Here is a 20326-nt window from a genome sequence, read left to right on the forward strand (position 1 = left end):
TTTATAATATGTATTCTTCCAAAACAAAAAAAAAATTACATGACACGGAATTTGGAGCCATGACACAAAATCTTTTTTTTTTTTCTCCATGGTCTGAATAAATGAAGCACATTCCCGTCACTGATTGACAGCTTAAGCAGCCAATCATTGGCAGGGAAATTGGCCATAGCGCGAAAACAATTTACGCAGCACTTAATACAATACATATCTTCAAGGGGTATGACAAGACGAGAATTGACAAAGACAAATCAACGTGCCACCATGATATCTCTTTATTTCATAGTTTGCATATGTTGACATGCGAGCGTGTGTGAGCGTGTGAATGCTATTCACGCTTGTCTTAGAACGGTTAATTCATAGTGAGCACTTAGATTTATTGCACAGAATAATTAATTTGATCCTCAGAGACTTCTGTATGCCTATTTAGGTCTCAGTAGCTCAAACTGTGATACCTTTTTCACGTTGTATTCTCTCGAGAGTGTGTCTTACAGGTATATACTTGTAGCAACCTTAATTATAGTTACGGGAAAGGTCATGCCTTATGCATGCACCTTCGTTTCTTCCTTTTTAAACGTATATTCTTTGTTTAAAAATATACTATATATTTAATATAAAATAATTAGTTCATTACTTTTAGCTTGATTCCTGCCAGGTAAATACACATTTTGTTTCTGGTTTAGGACAAGGGGATGTATATCGTTCAGTACAATTTGAGATTTACTTGATATTTTTTGTCCTACTGTGTTCATGGCTACTCGGGCTTTTACTGTAGGGAACGTCTCTCTTCCCTGATTTCTACTCCAATATAATCTATTAGACAGATTTACTGTTTGAGATACTGGGCTAGAGTCCCTTGTCAAATAGCTCATTGTGTTGGCTATTCAGTATAGTAAACATTATAATGCAAGTCTTACTGGTATTTCTTATAGTTTAGATTTTTTTTTTTTTTACACTGTTGGCTTTTTGGGGGGCTAGGTAACCTTTTAGTATGCATAAAACTGGTCAGTCTCGATGTATTTAGTTTTCTGTCAAACATCTCCTTATTCTTCTCTCTGATTTACTATTTGATTGCTTCCCATTCAGTTTGCTATGGACAGTAATGCTTATGGGTTAAAGGGATAGTGAAGAAAATCCAATGATCTGAGTAAACTTCTGTTTAGGGCTCTGGATCGCTTTATTTTTCATCTTCTTCTTGGTAGTAGAAACCGTTAAAGTCCTTTAATGACGCAGGGGCAGATTTACAAGGGGCAGAATCTGCTAAATAAACCATGATTTTTACAGACTGCTTTGAATTGTCTGCCTGGTCGTGTAACTGCTTGTCTGTGTGTATCTAAGTTTACTTTTAATGCCCAAAAGCTTTAGGCACAGGAGGAGACGGCATAGTAAGTAGACGAAAATCTGCTTGCTCTGCTGCTAATGTACCCAACAAAAGTTGTCCCAAGAGAAGCTACTTTTGTGTGTCTTCTTAAATTCTAGTACTTGCATTTCATCTGTTGTTTTGCTTTTCTGAACAAGGATTAGAAGTCAATTAACTTGTTTGTTTTTTTGTGCTGCTCAAACAGCATACGCTAAATGTAGGCACAACCTTGCATGTGATAAAATACAATATCGTTTTACAATACACAAGCTCTAAATATATTAGAAATGTAATAAGGGCAAAAATTATTTTATGGACTGGTCTTATCATATGTATAATTTGTGCTCCCTCGGTTAGATGATTGTTTAACACTTTAATGTAATCTGTTTCTTCTCTTTAAGGCATAAACGTTCTGCAAGTCCCGCAGAGACAGATCTTATTCAGCAGATAGACAGCACTATTAAGGAGCGACACAATGTGTTTTTTGACATGGAAGCCTATTTGCCGAAGAAAAATGGGTAAGTAGCAAATAGTTGCTGACTTAATTTTAACAAACTATTAAAACAACCCTCGAGCTGTACATGTGGTTACTACGATGTACTGTATGATAACACCACTTTTCAGAAGAGGATGTGTTTGCTGCCTAAGTTTATTTTGTGCAGCATAAAGCTATTGAGACATTTTTGAGTTGAGAATTTCCCTTTAATGAAAGTAAACTATAACCTCCCTCTCTATAATTAAAGTGAACGGGCAGACGGTTCAAAAGAGTCCACATCTGTATTCTAGACATTATTTATTGCCAAAAAAGTGCACCTTTGCACAATTCCACAGAAACATGTATTTATCTATTAAAATACCAATAGTATATTCTTTAATATTTGTTGTACTAGTAAGCTGCCCACTCCTTGCTTGTCTTGCTGTATCCATCTACATTTTATATAGATGTGTAAGGGGTCATTTATGTTACATTTGATGTATCTAAGCACAATGTTGGGATGTCTGGTTACCTGGTCTGCTTAAGGTTTGTGGATTGTTTTGTTGGGATCTGTGGTTAGTGCTCGCAATGTTTGGTATAGAACTTTAAATATCACTGACAGATGTTTCCCTTTTTTTATCTTTCAGTTTGTACCTCAACTTAGTGCTTGGAAATGTGAACGTGACTCTGCTTAGTAATCAAGCAAAGTAAGTGTGTCATTTTACCCTCATTAAGTGAAGGTATTGTGAAACAATACATTGTTAGGTTATGTTGGGACACTCCAACAGTGATATATTTTTATAATCGATTAGTTGGCTGATTTTTTTTTTTTTTCAATTAATCGGATAAAAGCACTTTATAACTTACGGAACTCCAAGCAAGCCGAACTAATGTTCATGCCATCTGCTTGATATGTTTTCAGGTTTGCTTACAAGGATGAATATGAAAAATTCAAGCTATACTTGACAATAATCTTGCTGCTGGGAGCCATAGCATGTCGGTTTGTGCTTCATTACAGGTATGTGGATGTTATCTGTATCACCGCTAGATTAAAAGTTGTTTTGGGAACCAGTGGCATATTCTGACTTGTGTGGCTGTCAGGAGCTCCCTCCAGAGGTGTTTCTCTAATTATCACTTAAGTGAAAATGTAAATGTGATTATTACGCTTTTGTTACAGAATTGAGTGAAAGTAGTGTGTAGTGGAGTTTCATAATTGGTGAATTGGCCTAAATTCTCATTTATCTGTCAGATCCACTATTTTTGTTTTGTCCATTGGATCCGTTCACTAAAGAGAGAGTTTGCATAAGAGTTGAACATTTCAGAAATCACCCCCTACCTGTGCTTTATATCAAGGCAACTGAGCTCACCTTGTAGGAGAAGCTTATTGAGTTTGCTCCTGCTTGAGGCATAGTGATTAAACTCCCTCCTTAGCGAATGCTCCGCTTATTTTTCACCCCCTTTCCTAGTATGAAAGTGTACAGCTCTTACATTGGATAGCGACAAGATGGATAAACACTGAAAAAAACATATCTGCTGCTTACATTCTATCAATTTGCTCCCCAGGGTGACAGATGAAGTATTTAACTTCTTGTTGGTTTGGTACTACTGTACACTGACCATTAGAGAGAGTATCCTGATTACCAATGGCTCCAGGTGAGTGTCTGCACGTAGTGATAGAGCTGTCCAGACTACGTTCCAAAAAAAAAAACAACAGGACTGTGTGAAATGCCCCACCACTCTTCACAAACTGAGAACGTGTATGGAAAGAAAATAAATATGGCAGTATTGTAGGTCAGATGTACTCGGCAGTAAATAAATTCCTGAACCCAGGGCTGTTCAGTGGGGTAGGTTTCAAGTGAAGCATCGGGGCATGTCTAAGAGCATCAGTCGTATAAACACTGTTGGGTAAAAGTATTCTTGCCTCTTGAGTTATATACATTTTGCTAGTAAGAAATATTCTGCCTGTGGTACCCTTTAATACAGTTCCTCATGTTGTGGTGACCCCCAACCATAAAATTATGTAATTATATATTGTGAAATATGTGTTTTCCTTTCACAGGGGTCGCCTAAGACCATAGGGTCGTTTGACCCCCCCCAAAGGGGTCGCGACCCACAGGTTGAGAACCACTGTGTTGTTATTGTTCAGGAAAGTGTCATTATTGTTCAGTAGTCCTTTTAAAGAAACCATTCCACCTGCTCCAAACCCACCCCAGAACTTTGAATAAAAATTGTCACCTAAACTTTTGCTTGCAACACGTAATTGTAATGTGACACACGCACCAGTGCTGGTGGGTTGGTTACCATAGAAACAGAAGAAGTATTTTAAGTTTGTGTTATGTCCTTAAGCCTACAGAATAAAGGAGAGAGTAAAATTACTTTTTAATGTTTATTTGCATATCATACTAGAATTTAGTTATAGTATAATATGGTGTCTTTAAGTAGGAGCCAGACAATCAGTTGCCTTAGGAAAAACCACAGTACCATAGGTCTAGAGTAGATGAGTATTTTTACGTTCAGTCTTAAGCAGGAATTTCCTAATTTAAGCTGTGGAAAAAAATGAGGTCCTTATCTGCAAAGCTTAGACTTCAAATATAACTTTTCAGAAGTTCTTAATGTTATCCTTACAACAACATCCCTGCCCTTTGATGAAAGTGTTATGTTGAAAATTATCCAGTATTCTTCTCTGTCTGGAAAAAATATTAATCTTGTGTTTTTATCAATTTAATTCATGCTTTTTATTTAACCCAAATTTTTTTTGTTATGCAGAATTAAAGGATGGTGGGTTTCCCATCATTATGTCTCAACGTTTCTTTCGGGGGTGATGTTAACATGGTAAGTTTATTACTTGGTGTATTCTTAAAACTGTTTTGTAGTTCAAGAAGAATGAGTTCAGAGATGCTCCTGGCATTGTATGTACTTTAATTCACATGATAGATGAGTGTTTCTACTAAATTTACTTTATCCCTGTGCAAATGCAGAATCCTCCCTATGGGTTCTCCCTCTTTCTCTGCTCACCAGCCCTTAGGCTTGCAGGCAAAGTTTTCACTTGCTTGCCAAAGTGCATGATTGCGGTTCTTGCCACCAGTTAGCTCCGGTACTGGTATGGGTGAGCGTTCCAAATGGTGTAACGCAATCATCTGCATGCATTTTGCAGAAAGCACTCCTATTGATTTTAAAAGGTAGCGCTTTCCTGCCACTGATTGACTGACTGGTTCAAACAGCCAAAAGTGGTATGGAAATGGGGTCCACGGGGGGGGGAATGGTGTGCGGATATGGCAAAGGTGAGCAATTTAAAATTTAATATGCATTCTGTAACCTGTAGGGTAAAAAAATAGGTGCAAAGTGCTTTCATTTGCATTGTTAATTGATGCGGGTGCGGACGCTCGACTGTCCCTGTTTGTTGTATCTGTATTTACCAAAATTAGATAATTGGGATAGTAGTTTGTGTGTGTTTACAATCATGTGATCTTAACAAAATTAAGCTCACCGGTATCTTTTTATCTTTAATTAGGCCAGATGGTCTTATGTATCGAATGTTTCGCAATCAATTTTTGGCATTTTCAATCTATCAAAGTAAGTGTTGAACATGTCTTGGTATTGTTCTCTGTGTCTCATTATCCTTTCGCTGGAGACGCAAGTAATTGTGAGCATGTGTTGCCCGCCTGAAAACACAATCGATTTAACAGTTAACACTTGCATAGTGTGATTTGCTATACATTCTTCTTGGATTATATAGCCCCATCGTATTCCATAGTGCTGTACAATAGAACATAGGCGTTTTAAATGAGCAGGCATTTGGTTTTTTTGTTTGTAAGAAAAAATGTTTCCACGTTTTGTGCGCCTTGCAGTCTTACCATGAGAAAGCTTCTAGGTTGCCTCCCTCGCCATGACACCACAACCTGTATGTCTGGGTACGGGGATGAAGGAATGATAGGGCTTCACGTTGAACGCAGCTCCTAGGTCAGTTGCTCTGGGAGTATGTGAACCTAATGCTCTTCCAGATATCTGGTTCTGTTGTCTGATGTGAAAAGCCAGTTACCAATAATAATTTATCTATAAATGACGTATCCTGGGCCCATTTTATGGAGGGACTCCATTTTAAACCCTAGGGGAAAATCTTTTGTGTGGGTGGATCCAGGCAGGGCCGGCCCGACAATGGAGCCGAGTGGGGCAACCGCTCCACTTTGCCGCCCCAAGCCCTTTTTTTTTTTTTTTTTTAAAAAGCGAAAGAGAGAGAGAGAGGGGCGCCGAGTGGTTTTCGCTTACCAAGCTGTCAGTACCCGCTCGGCGCCCCTCTCTCTCTCCTCTGCGGCGAGCCTCCCTGTTCGGTCTCGGTGCCGGCTTGTAATGCTGAGTGCCGGAAGATTTCCGGCGCTCAGCATTACAAGCCGGCACCGAGACCGAACAGGGAGACTCGCCGCAGGACTGCTGAAAGGTAAGTACCCGGGGGGGGGACAGAGGGAGAGGAAGGGTGGGTAATGGGGGGGGGGGGCGGCAGGGACGGAGGGAGAGGAATAAGGGGGGGCGGCATTTTAAAATTCGCCCCAGGCGGCATTTTGCCTTGGGCCGGCCCTGGATCCAGGTTTAACAAAGTACAGGAGTTTAACCCCTTCAATCCCAGGGGTTTTTTTTACCTCAAAGCCCAGAACAATTTTGCCATTTTTGGGGTATGTCGGTTTAGCGATGATTCTCTTTTCCTAGTACCCATGTAAACTATATATTGTTTTTTCAAGTAGAGATAGAGCTTTCGTTTGATACCATAGTTGGATGATTAGCTGAAAACTTAGAATGAGAAATTTAGTAAAAACTAGCGAAGATTAGAAAAATAAACTAATTTTTTTTTACATTTTCCCTCTGAATCCTCACAAAATTAGGTAAAGTGATGGAAAATCCCCTCCAAGTTTATCAATTCAGGTGTCCTGATTTCAGAAATACCTAATTTATATAGATTTTCCAGACTTTCCCAGCACCAGGGAGCATACTATAAGGTGTACATTTTTTGTATAATTTTTATGCCTATGGCTTAACAGGTTTGGGGGTTGTGAACGGGGGCAGGAGGGTTATACTGGCTAGATGTTATGCTAGGGCAATGAGAAGTAATGTTTTTGGTTTTTTTTTAAGAAAAATCATCGGAGGGCAGACTAGATGGGCTAAATGGTTCTTATCAGCTGTCACTTTCTACGTGGTGCTTTCTGTATATAATCAACATTAATTTGGAGTTGTGCAACAAATTAAAAAACATTTTGTTTTCTTCTAGGTTGTGTGCAGTTTCTGCAGTACTATTATCAAAGTGGTTGTTTATATAGATTGCGTGCATTAGGAGAGAGAAATCATTTAGACCTTACTGTAGGTAAGTAAAACTGCCACCAACGGGTAGTTTCTATGACTGATTAGGAATTGTCAACATGTACCTTACAGAAGCATAGCACGGGCTGACAATAAGTTACACCAGGTAAAGAGTCTGCAATTTGTTTACAGTGATATTCTGGGTTCTGTTACAATGACAATCGCAGCATTGTGCGGACAGCTGAAAATGACATTACTACAGATAGTTTAAATGTATGTAAATGTAACTCTAGACAATCTTTTATGTTGCTATCGGCCATAGCACATAGTGTTCTGTTCATGTGCTTCGGCTGATAGAATACTTGTCTTGCTTTCTAGAGGGATTCCAATCGTGGATGTGGAGAGGACTGACGTTCCTACTTCCCTCCCTCTTTTTTGGCCATGTAAGTCTCAAGTGACTTTGTTTCCTTGTAAAACGAGCTATATTTATGTGGAATTGAAACGAAGGGTAAAACATTTCTTTACAAATAAAATAATTTTGCCCTCCCTCTGCCTTTTAAAAAAAAAAAAAAATGAATCTTTTGCTGCAGAGGATCCAATTTTAGCAAAAATCCATTTTGGCCACTACATTAGTATTGTGTGATTGTGCAAATAAAGAGAACGGTGAGAACTATGATTATGACTATTTGGCTCGAGAGTAGCTCGGTGATGATATTTCTCATGTCTTGGTATTCACCGAGTTTAGCCCTTCACATAGAGGAACTGGCTGAGCTTCCTTTCTTCCTCAGGGGTGGCGAGTTCCATTGAAATCCAATCCAATCAACTTGTTGAATTCAGTATGGACTCAACTGTAAATTCTCCATGCTCTCTCTCCGGCTGTACTTGCCGTGAGTGTTTTCAAGTATAATCCCATGTCTCTAAACAATTTTGATATGTTTGCCAAAAAAAGAATAGACTTTTTTAGTCCCATGTGCAATGATTTAAATTGTACGCTGAGAGCCTCCTGACTTGCGCAATGTGTGGCCAGTACTGTAAATGTTTACATCTTTCCATACGCTGTTCCTGTTCCGTGTCATTACCCTATCTTAGGGGCATGGGGGAGGGGAAGCATTGTATTTTTCTGTTTAGTAACGGCAAGCGTACCTGAAATGTTCAAGGCAGCTTTTAAAGTACTTTAAGGTAATTACGTGAATGTTTGGCAATGCCCTATTTGAGTCAGCAGGGGGCAGCTCTGGGTTAGAGATGCATATCAATTCAGACCTGTATGCATTACCTTCCAATAGATACCGGCTCCTAATATATAATGTATGTTTATTTTTTATTAAAGTTTTGGCAGTTGTACAACGCAATCACGCTATTTGAGCTGTCCAGACATGAAGAATGCAAAGAGTGGCAGGTAATGTATTCTTTACTGAATTTCCGTGTGGACTGGCACACATTCATTACTTGGTTCAAAAACTAGGAATATATATATACACATTGATGCACCTTGTGAAAATCTGCAGTGACATATCACATGAGATAGCAGAAAGTGTTCACCCTGCGCATGATTACCGTATTGGCTCGGATATAGGCCGCCCCCGTATATAGGCTGCACCCTAAAAGTTTGGTGCTTTTTTAAAGATGTGCCGGCACCGGAAGTTGTATACGCGTATTGCGTAGATGTCTCCCGCCGGCCCCGCAAGACACCCGGGAGTCTGCTCCGGTAAGTGGGGGGGGGGGGGGGCAGAGGTAAAACGCATCATGCGCTTAGACAACCTCCTGTGCCGGCACCCCCCTCCCCCCCGTGGGAAGTGCTGGCAGGGGAGGCTGTCTGAGCGTATCGGGGAGTAGAATGCAGGTCCCCTGCACCGGTGCGGGGGATCTGTATCCTAACCCCGCTGCCTGCCCGGCGCCCGGGACTGCATGTCCCGGGCATCGGGCGCTAGACCCCGAATATAGGCCGCACCCCCACTTTAAAGACTTAAAGTGGGGGAAAAAAGTGCGGCCTATATTCGAGCCAATACGGTATATATTATAAACAAATTGTAATATGCGGATCATATGATAGACACTTGTTTCAAAACCTGTTTTGATTAAAAGCGTTGTTTCATTCTGAAAAGGATCAGATATTTGTTACAGTAGTTACAAAGTGTTGATACTTAATAAATTATCAGTTAGAAAAGGCTTACTATTGAACTTCTTAACTATATTAGTTTGCTGTATCGGACTCAGCTGGCTTTATCAAAGGTGCATCATGGGTGAGGCTGCAGAATGCGGGATACACCCAGCTAATAATACAAGCGCTCAAGGTTGATTGCTTCGGTGCTGCTGCCATCCCAGTTTAGTGTGGAATTAAAGCCCATATTTGTAAAGAGCAATTCTAATGCTAACTGTGCAGCACTTTGCAAGAATCTGGTTTCATTTACAATTTTGCATCCGGGACCGCTCTTTGTACGTACGGCCAAATGTTTTCAGTACACAAGGGTCATTTCACTTATAGACGCTTGGAAATTTGCACATGTCAGAGGATTTGTCATCTGAAAAGCGGCAATATTTGGTTACGGGTTCAAAGTAACTGTGCAAATTGTACATTGTTCAGCCACCATCTGAAAGGAGTGTGAATTCTGCTTGCTACATTGGGAGTTGTAGGCCCACAACTGTGAAGCCTTTAGTTTGTTGACCGTGGCAGATAATTTGATGAATGGTATGTAACAATCACTCATTGCTCCCTGGCTAAATGAAAGATAAGCATTTTGGTTTGCATATAAGTGGTATAGATACATCTAATACAGGGCTTGACAAATCCCAGGTCCCCATGGCGACTCAGAATTTTGTCCTGGCGCCCAGGAGTTTGTCAGCCTCTTACATCCACAAAAAAATGCTGGAAGTCTGGTCAGACAGCACAGCCACTCCAAGCCCGCCCCCGAGCCTGAGGTCACTCCCACGGAGTGATTCTGTAGGCTGAAACCGCGATTGCAGGAAAACCTGCAATAGCGTTTTCAGCTGCCACAGGCAGTTTCAGTATAGGGGGTTCAGTGTTGATTGGGTCCCCACACAACATCCCCCTGCTGCCTGATCGCTCCATGAGAGCAACAGGGCAGCCTTAACCCCTTCAATGCCGCGGCATTTAGGGGTTAATTCCCGTTTTGTAAGGGCTCTGCTGCTGGTGGTCTGCCTGGAAGCCCAGGCAGACCAGCAACAGCAAAAACGAGCCCCCCCACAAGCCCTTTGACTCCTGTAGGCATGGAAGCCTACAGCAGTCATCAGAGAGACTCCCCCCTGCAATGGCTGGTCTATAGACCAGAAATTGCTTCCCAGCTGCCAGAGGCAGCTTCAGGGACAGGGGAGAGGGTTCTTTGGTCTCCACATGTGTGGAGACCAGCCCCAACACCCCCCTGCTGCCTGATCGCTCCATGAGAGCAACAGTGCAGCGTTATACACAATTGTGAAATTGAAGGGGTTAACACATTCGTGGCATTGCAGGCGTTAACATTTGTCCCCACAAGCTTGTGGGGACTAAATATCAATCAATGCTGTGCTCCAATGAAGCATCAGCATTGAAAGCGTTAAAATATATATAAAAAAAAATAATTAAAAAAAAAACAGCACTGACCTGAAAGTCCAGGGTGCTTCCAGGTCAAATGCTGTGAGTTTAGTGAGTGGGCTGATGATGATCAGATCACTCCTGACCAACTGTTAGTTTAAAAAAAATAAATCCTGGCTCCTAACTTTTTTAGCTGGCGCCTAGATTCACAACAAATTTGTCAAGCCCTGATCTAACATGTTTGGAGCCATTTGCGTTACACACTTCATTGTGGTGCTCCAAGGCTGTTAGACAAGTACAGGTGTCGGCATACAGTATATGCGGGGACGCTCAACCTGGTCTTCCTGACTGACTGGGTTCATTTAGTGAATCTGTGTCGCATGGTAATTAGAATAGCAAGCACCATGGAACAGACATAACAGGGAACAAAGTTAGGACAAACTTGGTTTGCTACCTGTAAGCATAGTGGGCAAGAGTTAATAACCATTTCATGGAGCACTCATTTTATTCATTTCATCTTAAACTATGTAATGTTGCAGACTTGAAAGGTTCAGGCTGATTTTGTGTACAGCTATTTTAATGGCCATGTATGTGAATAGTATGACATCTTGTGAAACTGTAACAAGACTTCTTGAATTTTGCAGATATCGGTGTTGGCATTCGCTTTTTTCTTGCTCTTCCTGGGCAACTTTCTGACGACTTTGAAGGTGGTTCACACTAAGTTCCAGAAGAACAAACTGAAGAAATCTTGAGTTTAATGACACTAAACCTATAGACTTTCATACAGCTTTTCTACTCGGCCTTGATCATACTGAACAGCCTAAGGAAACCAAGTGCCCCACCGCAAGAAGCCACATCTTCTATTTCAACACGCGCTAGTATGACGTATCAGTAACATGGCTGGAGTTTAGAGCTGCTGCTCCCTGTTTCTCTCTGCGAGAGAGATTTCATACGAAACATTTTAAGCTGCTTCTGCGTTGTTTTAACTTTTCTTCCCAACTGGGTTGGCATCATGTTGTGGTGTTCTTTACAACGCCACTTGAGATTATATATTTAGTTTGCTTTGATGCAGGTAGCGATGACGGTGATAATCACTATATTTGATATATGGCTCTGTCCAGCTGCAGGATGTTGGGGTTACTGTCACACATTGGTAATGCATGCGTTATTATTTGTGTTAGGGGGAAGCTCAGGTGAGTCTGTGAAATAATGAATTTTTGAGTGTCTCCTAAATAGTGCATATTGAATGCTTTAAATAAAATTTGTCTAGGTGACCTATAGCAAAAGTGAGATTACCTAATAGTAAGTTTCTTTGGTAATGCAGAAGATTTTGCTGAAATGTCTGAATTAATAAATTTAAGAAAAGGAATGGTGGTGCTAGTGTTCTACTCGGCAGACATGTTCACGGCTTATGGGGTAGTACTGGGAACCTAGCAGTGAACCAATATTTAAAGGGAGAAGCTCACACTTACTTTAGAATGAAAAGTTCAGAATGTCTTGTAAATTAAGGTGCATGACTCAAACCAATGCTGTATTAGCAACGCCTTATTGATGTTTATTTGGGGGGGTATTTGTCTACCCATGATTATTTGCTGTTTAAGTAGCTTTTATTAAGTTTTTTTTTTTTTATCACCTTCTTTAAGAGCCTCTGTCACCAATTAAACTGTTTCCAGTAGGTGTGCAATTACTAATATATAGCTAATAAGCTTGGGTAAAGTTACCTAATGAACCAATACTTTAAGTATGTAAATGGAAAAAAGTTAAAGGTAGAGAATGTTGGTCCTTTATTATCTGAAACTGGAAATTTGGTTAGTGAGGACAGAGAGAAAGTGGACATCTTAAATGCTTTTTTTTTTTTTCCTTTGGGGTTTATACCAAGGAAGAACCAATGACTGAGCCTCTGCTGGCTAATTTTAAGGAACTGTTGCAGCAAACATGGGATTGGCTGACACAAGAAAAAGTGCTCAAGCAATTAAATACTGTTAAGGTAGACAAGGCCCCTGGACCAGATGGTATACACCCAAGGGTACTTAAGGAGCTAAGCCCAACCATTATTACTGATATTTAGGGATTCTTTCGGCTCGGGCATAGTTCCATTTGATTAGCGCAAGGCAGATGTGCCCATATTTAAAAAGGGATAAAAATCTCAATTACCGACCAGTAACATTGGTAGTGGGGAAATTTGAAGGGTTGCTAAAGGTATACATTCACGATCATATATTGATCCATAATCCAATTAGTAGAAATCAATATGGATTTGTGAAAGACCGGTCTTGTCAAACCAACCTATTAGCATTCTATGAAGAAGTTAGTAAAAATAGACCTGGGGTGGCTGTAGATGTGATTTATCTGGACTTTGCTAAGGCATTTGATACGGTTCCACATAAAAGGCTACTCTATAAATTAACAGAAATAGGCTTAGGGGCAAATATATGAAATCAGAAATTGGCTAAAAGATAGGATGCAGAGGGTTGTTTGTGAATTGGGTGATACTAGTTATGAAGAGACAAAAGAAAATTAATATAGATGCTAGAAAAACTGCGTCTCAGAGGGGATATGATAACATTATATAAATATATGCAGGGCCAATGTAAAGAGTTCTTCAGTGACCTGTTCATTAACAAACGTACAAACAAGAGGTCACCCTCTGAGAATGGAAGCGCGCAGGTTTCATAGACGACAAAGGAAGGGATTCTTTACAGTGAGGACAATAAAGGTGTGGAATTCACTGCTATGGTGGTGGTGTTGTTATCCATTACATTAGATGCCTTCAAAAGGGATATATATATATATATATTTATTTTTTTATTTTTTTTAGGCATGACTAGGCTATAAATAGAACATTAATATTTTAGAGCTTCTTGATGCAAGGAGAAATCAGATTGCCTTTTGGAGTCAAGAAGGAATTATTTGCCCCTGATGGCAGAATTCGAAGTAGCTTAATTAGGGTTTTTTGGCCTTCTTTTGGATCAAGATTAGGAAGGTTAGGTAGAAGGGTTGAACTTGATGGACTTAGTAACATAGGAAACAAGGTTGAAAAAAGACCTATGTAAAGCACACTGTGAAGCTGATCACATTTTCTGAAGTGCTACACAGTAGGACTGCACTGGGAGGCGGGTCCCTCGGGACCCGCCAAAAAACTTGCGGGCGGTCTTGCTGGGGCTGCGGGCGGGCGGTCAGGCACTGTACCTGCGGGTCCCGGTAATCCCGCGCAGTCCCGCAAGGCTGCCTTCTTGCTGCTCCCTTACAGTGTCTCCTAGCTTGCTCCGCCCAGGAACAAAACGGAGTCACGTGATGTGAAGTCACTTCCTGTGACTCCGCCTTGTTCCTGGGCGGAGCAAGAGAAGAGACGCCGTGAGGGAACAACTCGAGGGCAGCCGCGCGGGACTGCGCGGGAAATCAGGTAAGGAGGCGGGCATGATTGGCCACAAATGTGGCGGGAGCGGGATTAAAAACCGCGGGAGTGGGATTAAAAAAGTAGTCCTGCGCAGGGCTCTACTACACAGTGGATGGCTACTGGCCATTACTAAAAAGTTACTTCAAAACAAGTAATTAAAGAAAATACCAACTGCTGCTTTGTTACAAAGGTAAGACGTAATCAGAGTGAAAAGGCTAACAAAAGGGCAGGATTTCTATCTCACAGGGAGTGACTCCATTCTTTACTCACACAAGCACTTCAGAGCAGGTCTGTTAAACTGGTCATCTCCTATATAAATGTACAGATATAAAGCCACACATCACCCAGCATTATCACTAGACTTGGGCACCAGGGGGCTCTTCGTGCTCGTCTTCGGGGAAAAAAAATCTTCGTATTCCGCGAATATTCGCCCGTTCCTGTCTTCTCTTCGGGCGAATATTCGCGGACATTCTTCGTGCTCGTTTAATCTTCGTTTTCCTCCTGGTTGCCTAGCAGGGGTTAATACGGGGTTAATAACACATCACAGCAGCAGCAGCTGCCGTGAAGGTACGTGTGTGCAGCTCTATTGGTCGTTTCGGCAGGGGGCTGGTCTGGCATCAACGAGTGAATTGCAGAACTGCAGAATGCACTTCATTCGTTGATGGCAGGCGAGCCCCCTGCCGAAACGACCAATAGAGTTGCACACACATACCGAGGTGTACTGTCCATAGATGTTTAATAAAAGAATAGGGAATATTTTACATTTTTAAATTGATTTTGGACCACTTTACATGCCTAACATTTGCTACCTATTTACAATGGCATACTTTGCAACAACCCAACTTACTTATTGGACAGGACTGGAAAATAGCAGGACTGTCCACCAAAATCTTGGGTGTGTTGGCAGGTATGCTGATGGAAAAATGTTGGACAAGAACTAAAAAATAGCTTAGGGTTAATGTACGGTTATGTTTAAGATTAGTAGCAGTGCACTGGTTTGGTTAAAGATGGATTATGTCTAAATAATAATAATTTAATTTTAATGTTTTTTTTTTAAAAAAAATAGGGGTTTATTTAAATGTATTTTAAAGTTAGATTTATTATTTAGTACTTGATTATATTTATTAAATGTTTATAGTAGCGTTACCTACCGAGCTATAACTACCTATGTGTATTTGCATTTTGCATACCTAGTTTAGCTAAATTAGATGGGACAGGACTGGAAAAAAGCAGGACTGTCCCTGAAAAAGTTGGGTCTGTTGGCAGGTATGTGGATGGAAAAATGTTATAGGGTGAAGTGTGAGTTATAGTGTTAATGTAATGCTATTAGTGAGTGAAGGCCAGGGCAAATAACAAGGAAAAGGTCCTTGTGTTTTGTGCATTGTAAGTGTGTGTGTATGTGTGTTATGTGTGATGTCACTGTGTGTTATATGTGTTATATGTGTTATTGTGTGTGTTATGTTTGGTTGGTTGTGTATCAGAAGGAAAATAATGAAATGGGAAAGGCAAATGAGTGGGCAATTGGCGACCCGCTCACCTGTTTCACCCCAGGGCAAAGCACCCAAACACTGTCAGTCTTAGACGTTTGGCAGCAGACTTCCAGAGCTCAGACACAAGGCCCTAGCGTAAGCTGGCCACTCCGGCGGAGGTAGCAGGCGTTGCCACACCGCAGACAGAGGCAGCCAGGGGGGAGAAACTGCCCTTACAATTAGGGACATTTTGGGCATGACTCTAGCCAGGAAGCGAACTGGCAGAGAAGAGATGATGGCACCACCACCACCACCACCACCACCAGCAGCATTGAAAAATTGGAAAGGCGAATGAGAGGGCAATTGGCGACCCGCTCACCTGTTTCACCCCAGGGCAAAGCACCCAAACACTGTCAGTCTTAGACGTTTGGCAGCAGACTTCCAGAGCTCAGACACAAGGCCCTAGCGTAAGCTGGCCACTCCGGCGGAGGTAGCAGGCGTTGCCACACCGCAGACAGAGGCAGCCAGGGGGGAGAAACTGCCCTTACAATTAGGGACATTTGAGGCATGACACTAGCCAGGAAGCGAACTGGCAGAGAAGAGATGCTGGCACCACCACCAGCAGCAGCATTGAAAAGGCGAATGAGTGGGCAATTGGCGACCCACTCACCTGTTTCACCCCAGGGCAAAGCACCCAAACACTGTCAGTCTTAGACGTTTGGCAGCAGACTTCCAGAGCTCAGACACAAGGCCCTAGCGTAAGCTGGCCACTCCGGCGGAGGTAGCAGGCGTTGCCACACCGCAAACAGAGGCAGCCAGGGGGGAGAAACTGCCCTTACCATTAGGGACATTTTGGGCATGACTCTAGCCAGGAAGCGAACTGGCAGAGAAGAGATGCTGGCACCACCACCAGCAGCAGCATTGAAAAGGCGAATGAGTGGGCAATTGGCGACCCACTCACCTGTTTCACCCCAGGGCAAAGCACCCAAACACTGTCAGTCTTAGACATTTGGCAGCAGACTTCCAGAGCTCAGACACAAGGCCCTAGCGTAAGCTGGCCACTCCGGCGGAGGTAGCAGGCGTTGCCACACCGCAGACAGAGGCAGCCAGGGGGGAGAAACTGCCCTTACCATTAGGGACATTTGATTCATGACACTAGCCAGGAAGCGAACTGGCATCGAAGAGACACTGGCACCACCACCAGCAGCAGCAGCAGCAGAATTGGGAAAGGCGAATGAGTGGGCAATTGGCGACCCACTCACCTGTTTCACCCCAGAGCAAAGCATCCAAACACTGTCAGTCCTTGGCGTTTGGGAGCGGACTTCCAGAGCTCAGACACAAGGCCCTAGCGTAAGCTGGCTACATTGGCGGAGGTAGCAGGCGTTGCCACACCGCAGCAAGTGCAACCAGGGGGGAGAAACTGCCCTTACCATAAGGGACATTTGAGGCATGACACTAGCCAGGAAGCGAACTGGCAGAGAAGAGACACTGGCACCACCACCAGCAGCAGCAGCAGCAGCATTGGAAAAGGCGAATGAGTGGGCAATTGACGACCCGCTCACCTGTTTCACCCCAGGGCAAAGCATCCAAAAACTGTCAGTCCTTGGCGTTTGGGAGCGGACTTCCAGAACTCAGACACAAGGCCCTAGCGTAAGCTGGCTACACCGGCGGAGGTAGCAGGCGTTGCCACACCGCAGCAAGTGCAACCAGGGGGGAGAAACTACCCTTACCATCAGGGACATTCGAGGCATGACACTAGCCAGGAAGCGAACTGGCATTGAAGAGAGACACTGGCACCACCACCAGCAGCAGCAGAATTGGGAAAGGCGAATGAGTGGGCAATTGACGACCCACTCACCTGTTTCACCCCAGGGCAAAGCATCCAAGCACTGTCAGTCCTTGGCGTTTGGGAGCAGACCTACAGAACTCAGACACAAGGCCCTAGCATAAGCTAGCTACACCGGCGGAGGTAGCAGGCGTTGCCACACCGCAGCAAGTGCAACCAGGGGGGAGAAACTACCCTTTCCATTAGGGACATCTGAGGCATGATTTCAGCCAGGAAGCGAACTGGCAAAAGATACTGGCACCACCACCAGCAGCAGCGTTGGAAACGGAAAAAGGTGAATGAGTGGGCAATTGACGACCCACTCACCTGTTTCACCCCAGGGCAAAGCATCCAAAGACTGTCAGTCCTAGGCGTTTGGGAGCGGACTTACAGAGCTCAGACACTAGGCCCTAGCGTAAATTGGCTACACCAGCGGAGGTAGCAGGCATTGCCACACCGCAGCAAGTGCAACCAGGGGGAGAAACTACCTTAAACATTAGAGAGAAAAAATTTAACTTTCCAAGCTAAGAGCTGGGTAACCCAATTTGGGCAGATTGAATTTAAGAAAGGCAATCTGCTCCATCAGATGAGGTGCCATGCGTGAGCGCTGTGGACTCAGTATGTTTCCAGTCATAGAAAACACGCGCTCACTTTGAACAGTGGTTGGCGGACATGATAGAAGCTGCTGCGCAACCCATGAGAGTGCAGGCCACACACTCTTCTTTTCATCCCAGTAGCTAAGAGGATCAACATTAGGAGCAGAAGGAACTTCACAGAGGTAAAGTTTGACCATTTCAGCAGCACTACTCTCCTTTCTGCTGCTAGCTCTGTCAGATGGTCCAACTATACTGCCAAGTGCCTCTTCCCAAAACGCAGCTGCTCCACTCAGCTGTGTTGTGCTGCTTGTGGCACTGCTGCTGATGCTGCTGCTAGGGGTAGCAGACCACATCATCTCTTCCTCCTCCTGCACCTCACCCTCCTCGGACAGCATTCCCATTTTACGCTGCCAGTCACGCACCTTGTTGACCAATTGCTCCCGGTAGCTACTGAGAACATTGAATTTCAAAGCTAGCTTTCCCTTAATTCTTGGATCACAAAGGCACGCTAGCATCATTTTGGGACTCTCTTCCATTCGCTTGCGAAGGTGTACTTTTAGCAGATCCTTCAGCTTCCTGACTATGGCTGCTACGTCAGGATGTAGAGTGCCACCTTGAACAGCCTCACGGTTTCCAAGGAACACATCCATCTTGCTGCCTAGATGGGAGAACACTGGGATTACCTGGGCCAGACTGGCAGTGTTTGAGCTTAAATTTTCTGTGGCATCCCTGAATGGTTTAAGGACTGCCACTAGCTGGGCGATCACTGTCCAATCCTCCCTATTCAATGGAGAGGTAATCCCAATATTGTGCTCTGAGGCAAGATTATGGATTGCCCTCTGCTGCTCCAAAATCCTCTCTAGCATGTCTAACGTGGAGTTCCACCGTGTACTGACATCCTGACGTAGGCAGTGTACGGGAAGACCTGACCTCTCTTGCTCTTCCCTCAAAAGTTGGCTAGCCTTAACACTATGGTGAAAGTGCCCAGCGATCTTTCTGCAGCGGGACAGAACTACTGCTGCCACATTAGTTCCTTCTGACATTGCTGCCTTCACTACAAGATGGATGATGTGGGCTGCACAGTGCACACCAACAATATGACCATCTCGCAGCGCTTTCACCATATTGGCACCTCCGTCAGTTACCACAAAACCAACTTCAACATTGGTGCCCGCCTCTGCTCCCACCCAAAGGCTAAACATTTTCCTAATCGCATGCAGAATATTTTGGGAAGTGTGCTTTTCATCCATCACTTCTGCATGGAGAAGGAATGATCGGTAGCCTGCTGCAGCAACTTCCTTAGACACACCGGGCTGCCACCAGTGTGCTGTCAAAGAAAGAAAGGCATGCTGGGCGCTAGGTGCACTCCACAAATCTGTAGTGAAATGAACACACTGACCAGCAGCCTTGGAAAGCTCCTCTTTCACTGCTGCAACACAGGACCGATACAGCGAGGGGACAATGTTCCTGCTGAAAGTGGAACGTGACGGAACTGTGTATTGTGGAGCCACAGCCGCCATCAATTGTTTGAAAGGCTCCCCTTCAATCATGGAGAAGGATGCCCCTCCAACAGCAATGAACTGACCAATAAGTCGCGTTACTTTATTGGCCTGCTGTTTGGGCATCGTTCTCTTGGAGTGGAATGCCCCAAATTCTTCCAGGGTGGGCTGGGCATGCAGTGCTCCAACCTGCCTTGGTCTCTGGCTGCCAGCACTAGTTGCTGCTGCTGCTGCTGCTGCTATTGGCTCAGAAGAAGAAGCTGTTGGGGTTTTTCCACGGCCACCAGCTATGCTGCCTGCACTAAGTTTTACCTCTGCATCTTTCCCCAATAGCACAGCGTTGTGTTGAGTGCTGAGGTGATGCTTCATGCTAGCACTGGTAAAATGGCCAGACACTTTCCCTCTGCTTATTAGCTTCCCACAATGTTTGCACTTTCCATAGCGCCCTTCTTCAACATTTTCAAAGTGCTCCCAAATTGGGGCGCGCATAGCCTTGGAGTGTGCCTTGGGTGCTGCTCTTACTGCTCGGGGTGGATGAACAGAGGCAGAACTAGTGGTGGTGGGACTGGTGGTAACAGTACTGGCCATAGTGGGACTGCTAATTGCTTTAGATTTGCTAGGTTTTGCTGCTGCTGCTGGTGGTGGTGATGGTGATGATCGTAGCGGAGAAGGTGGAGGCTCAGGGGAAAATTGTGCACTAGTCATTTGGACACTGCTCCCTGAGGAATCTGATTCCTGACCACTCATCTCCTCTACTTCCTCTGGCTCATAGTCTAGCTCTTCATTAGCCAGATCGAATGGAATTCCTGCTAGGCTGGAGCTAAGACTGATATCGTCGTGAGACTCGTGACTAGTAGTAGTGCGAGCAGGAAGAATAGACTCTGCACTTGGCCTCT

General features: G+C 43.6%; 1 protein-coding gene across 1 annotated transcript in view; it reads left to right on the forward strand.

Moving 5' to 3' along the window:
• LOC149289094 (transmembrane protein 120B-like) overlaps nucleotides 1-11396 on the forward strand; it is a 42998-nt gene extending 31602 nt beyond the window's left edge. The window contains exons 3-12 of the mRNA XM_089491014.1: nucleotides 1759-1875; nucleotides 2480-2539; nucleotides 2755-2850; nucleotides 3396-3485; nucleotides 4599-4664; nucleotides 5344-5405; nucleotides 7090-7182; nucleotides 7497-7561; nucleotides 8446-8514; nucleotides 11289-11396. Coding sequence (XP_089347140.1) covers nucleotides 1759-1875; nucleotides 2480-2539; nucleotides 2755-2850; nucleotides 3396-3485; nucleotides 4599-4664; nucleotides 5344-5405; nucleotides 7090-7182; nucleotides 7497-7561; nucleotides 8446-8514; nucleotides 11289-11396 — 826 coding nt within the window. The remainder of the gene's footprint in view (nucleotides 1-1758; nucleotides 1876-2479; nucleotides 2540-2754; nucleotides 2851-3395; nucleotides 3486-4598; nucleotides 4665-5343; nucleotides 5406-7089; nucleotides 7183-7496; nucleotides 7562-8445; nucleotides 8515-11288) is intronic.
• The last annotated feature ends 8930 nt before the right edge of the window (nucleotides 11397-20326 follow it).

This window comes from Sceloporus occidentalis, unplaced genomic scaffold, assembly GCF_023333645.1.
Source record: "Sceloporus occidentalis isolate IW3139 unplaced genomic scaffold, rSceOcc1.0.p SCAF_48, whole genome shotgun sequence".
Classification (NCBI taxonomy): domain Eukaryota; kingdom Metazoa; phylum Chordata; class Lepidosauria; order Squamata; family Phrynosomatidae; genus Sceloporus; species Sceloporus occidentalis.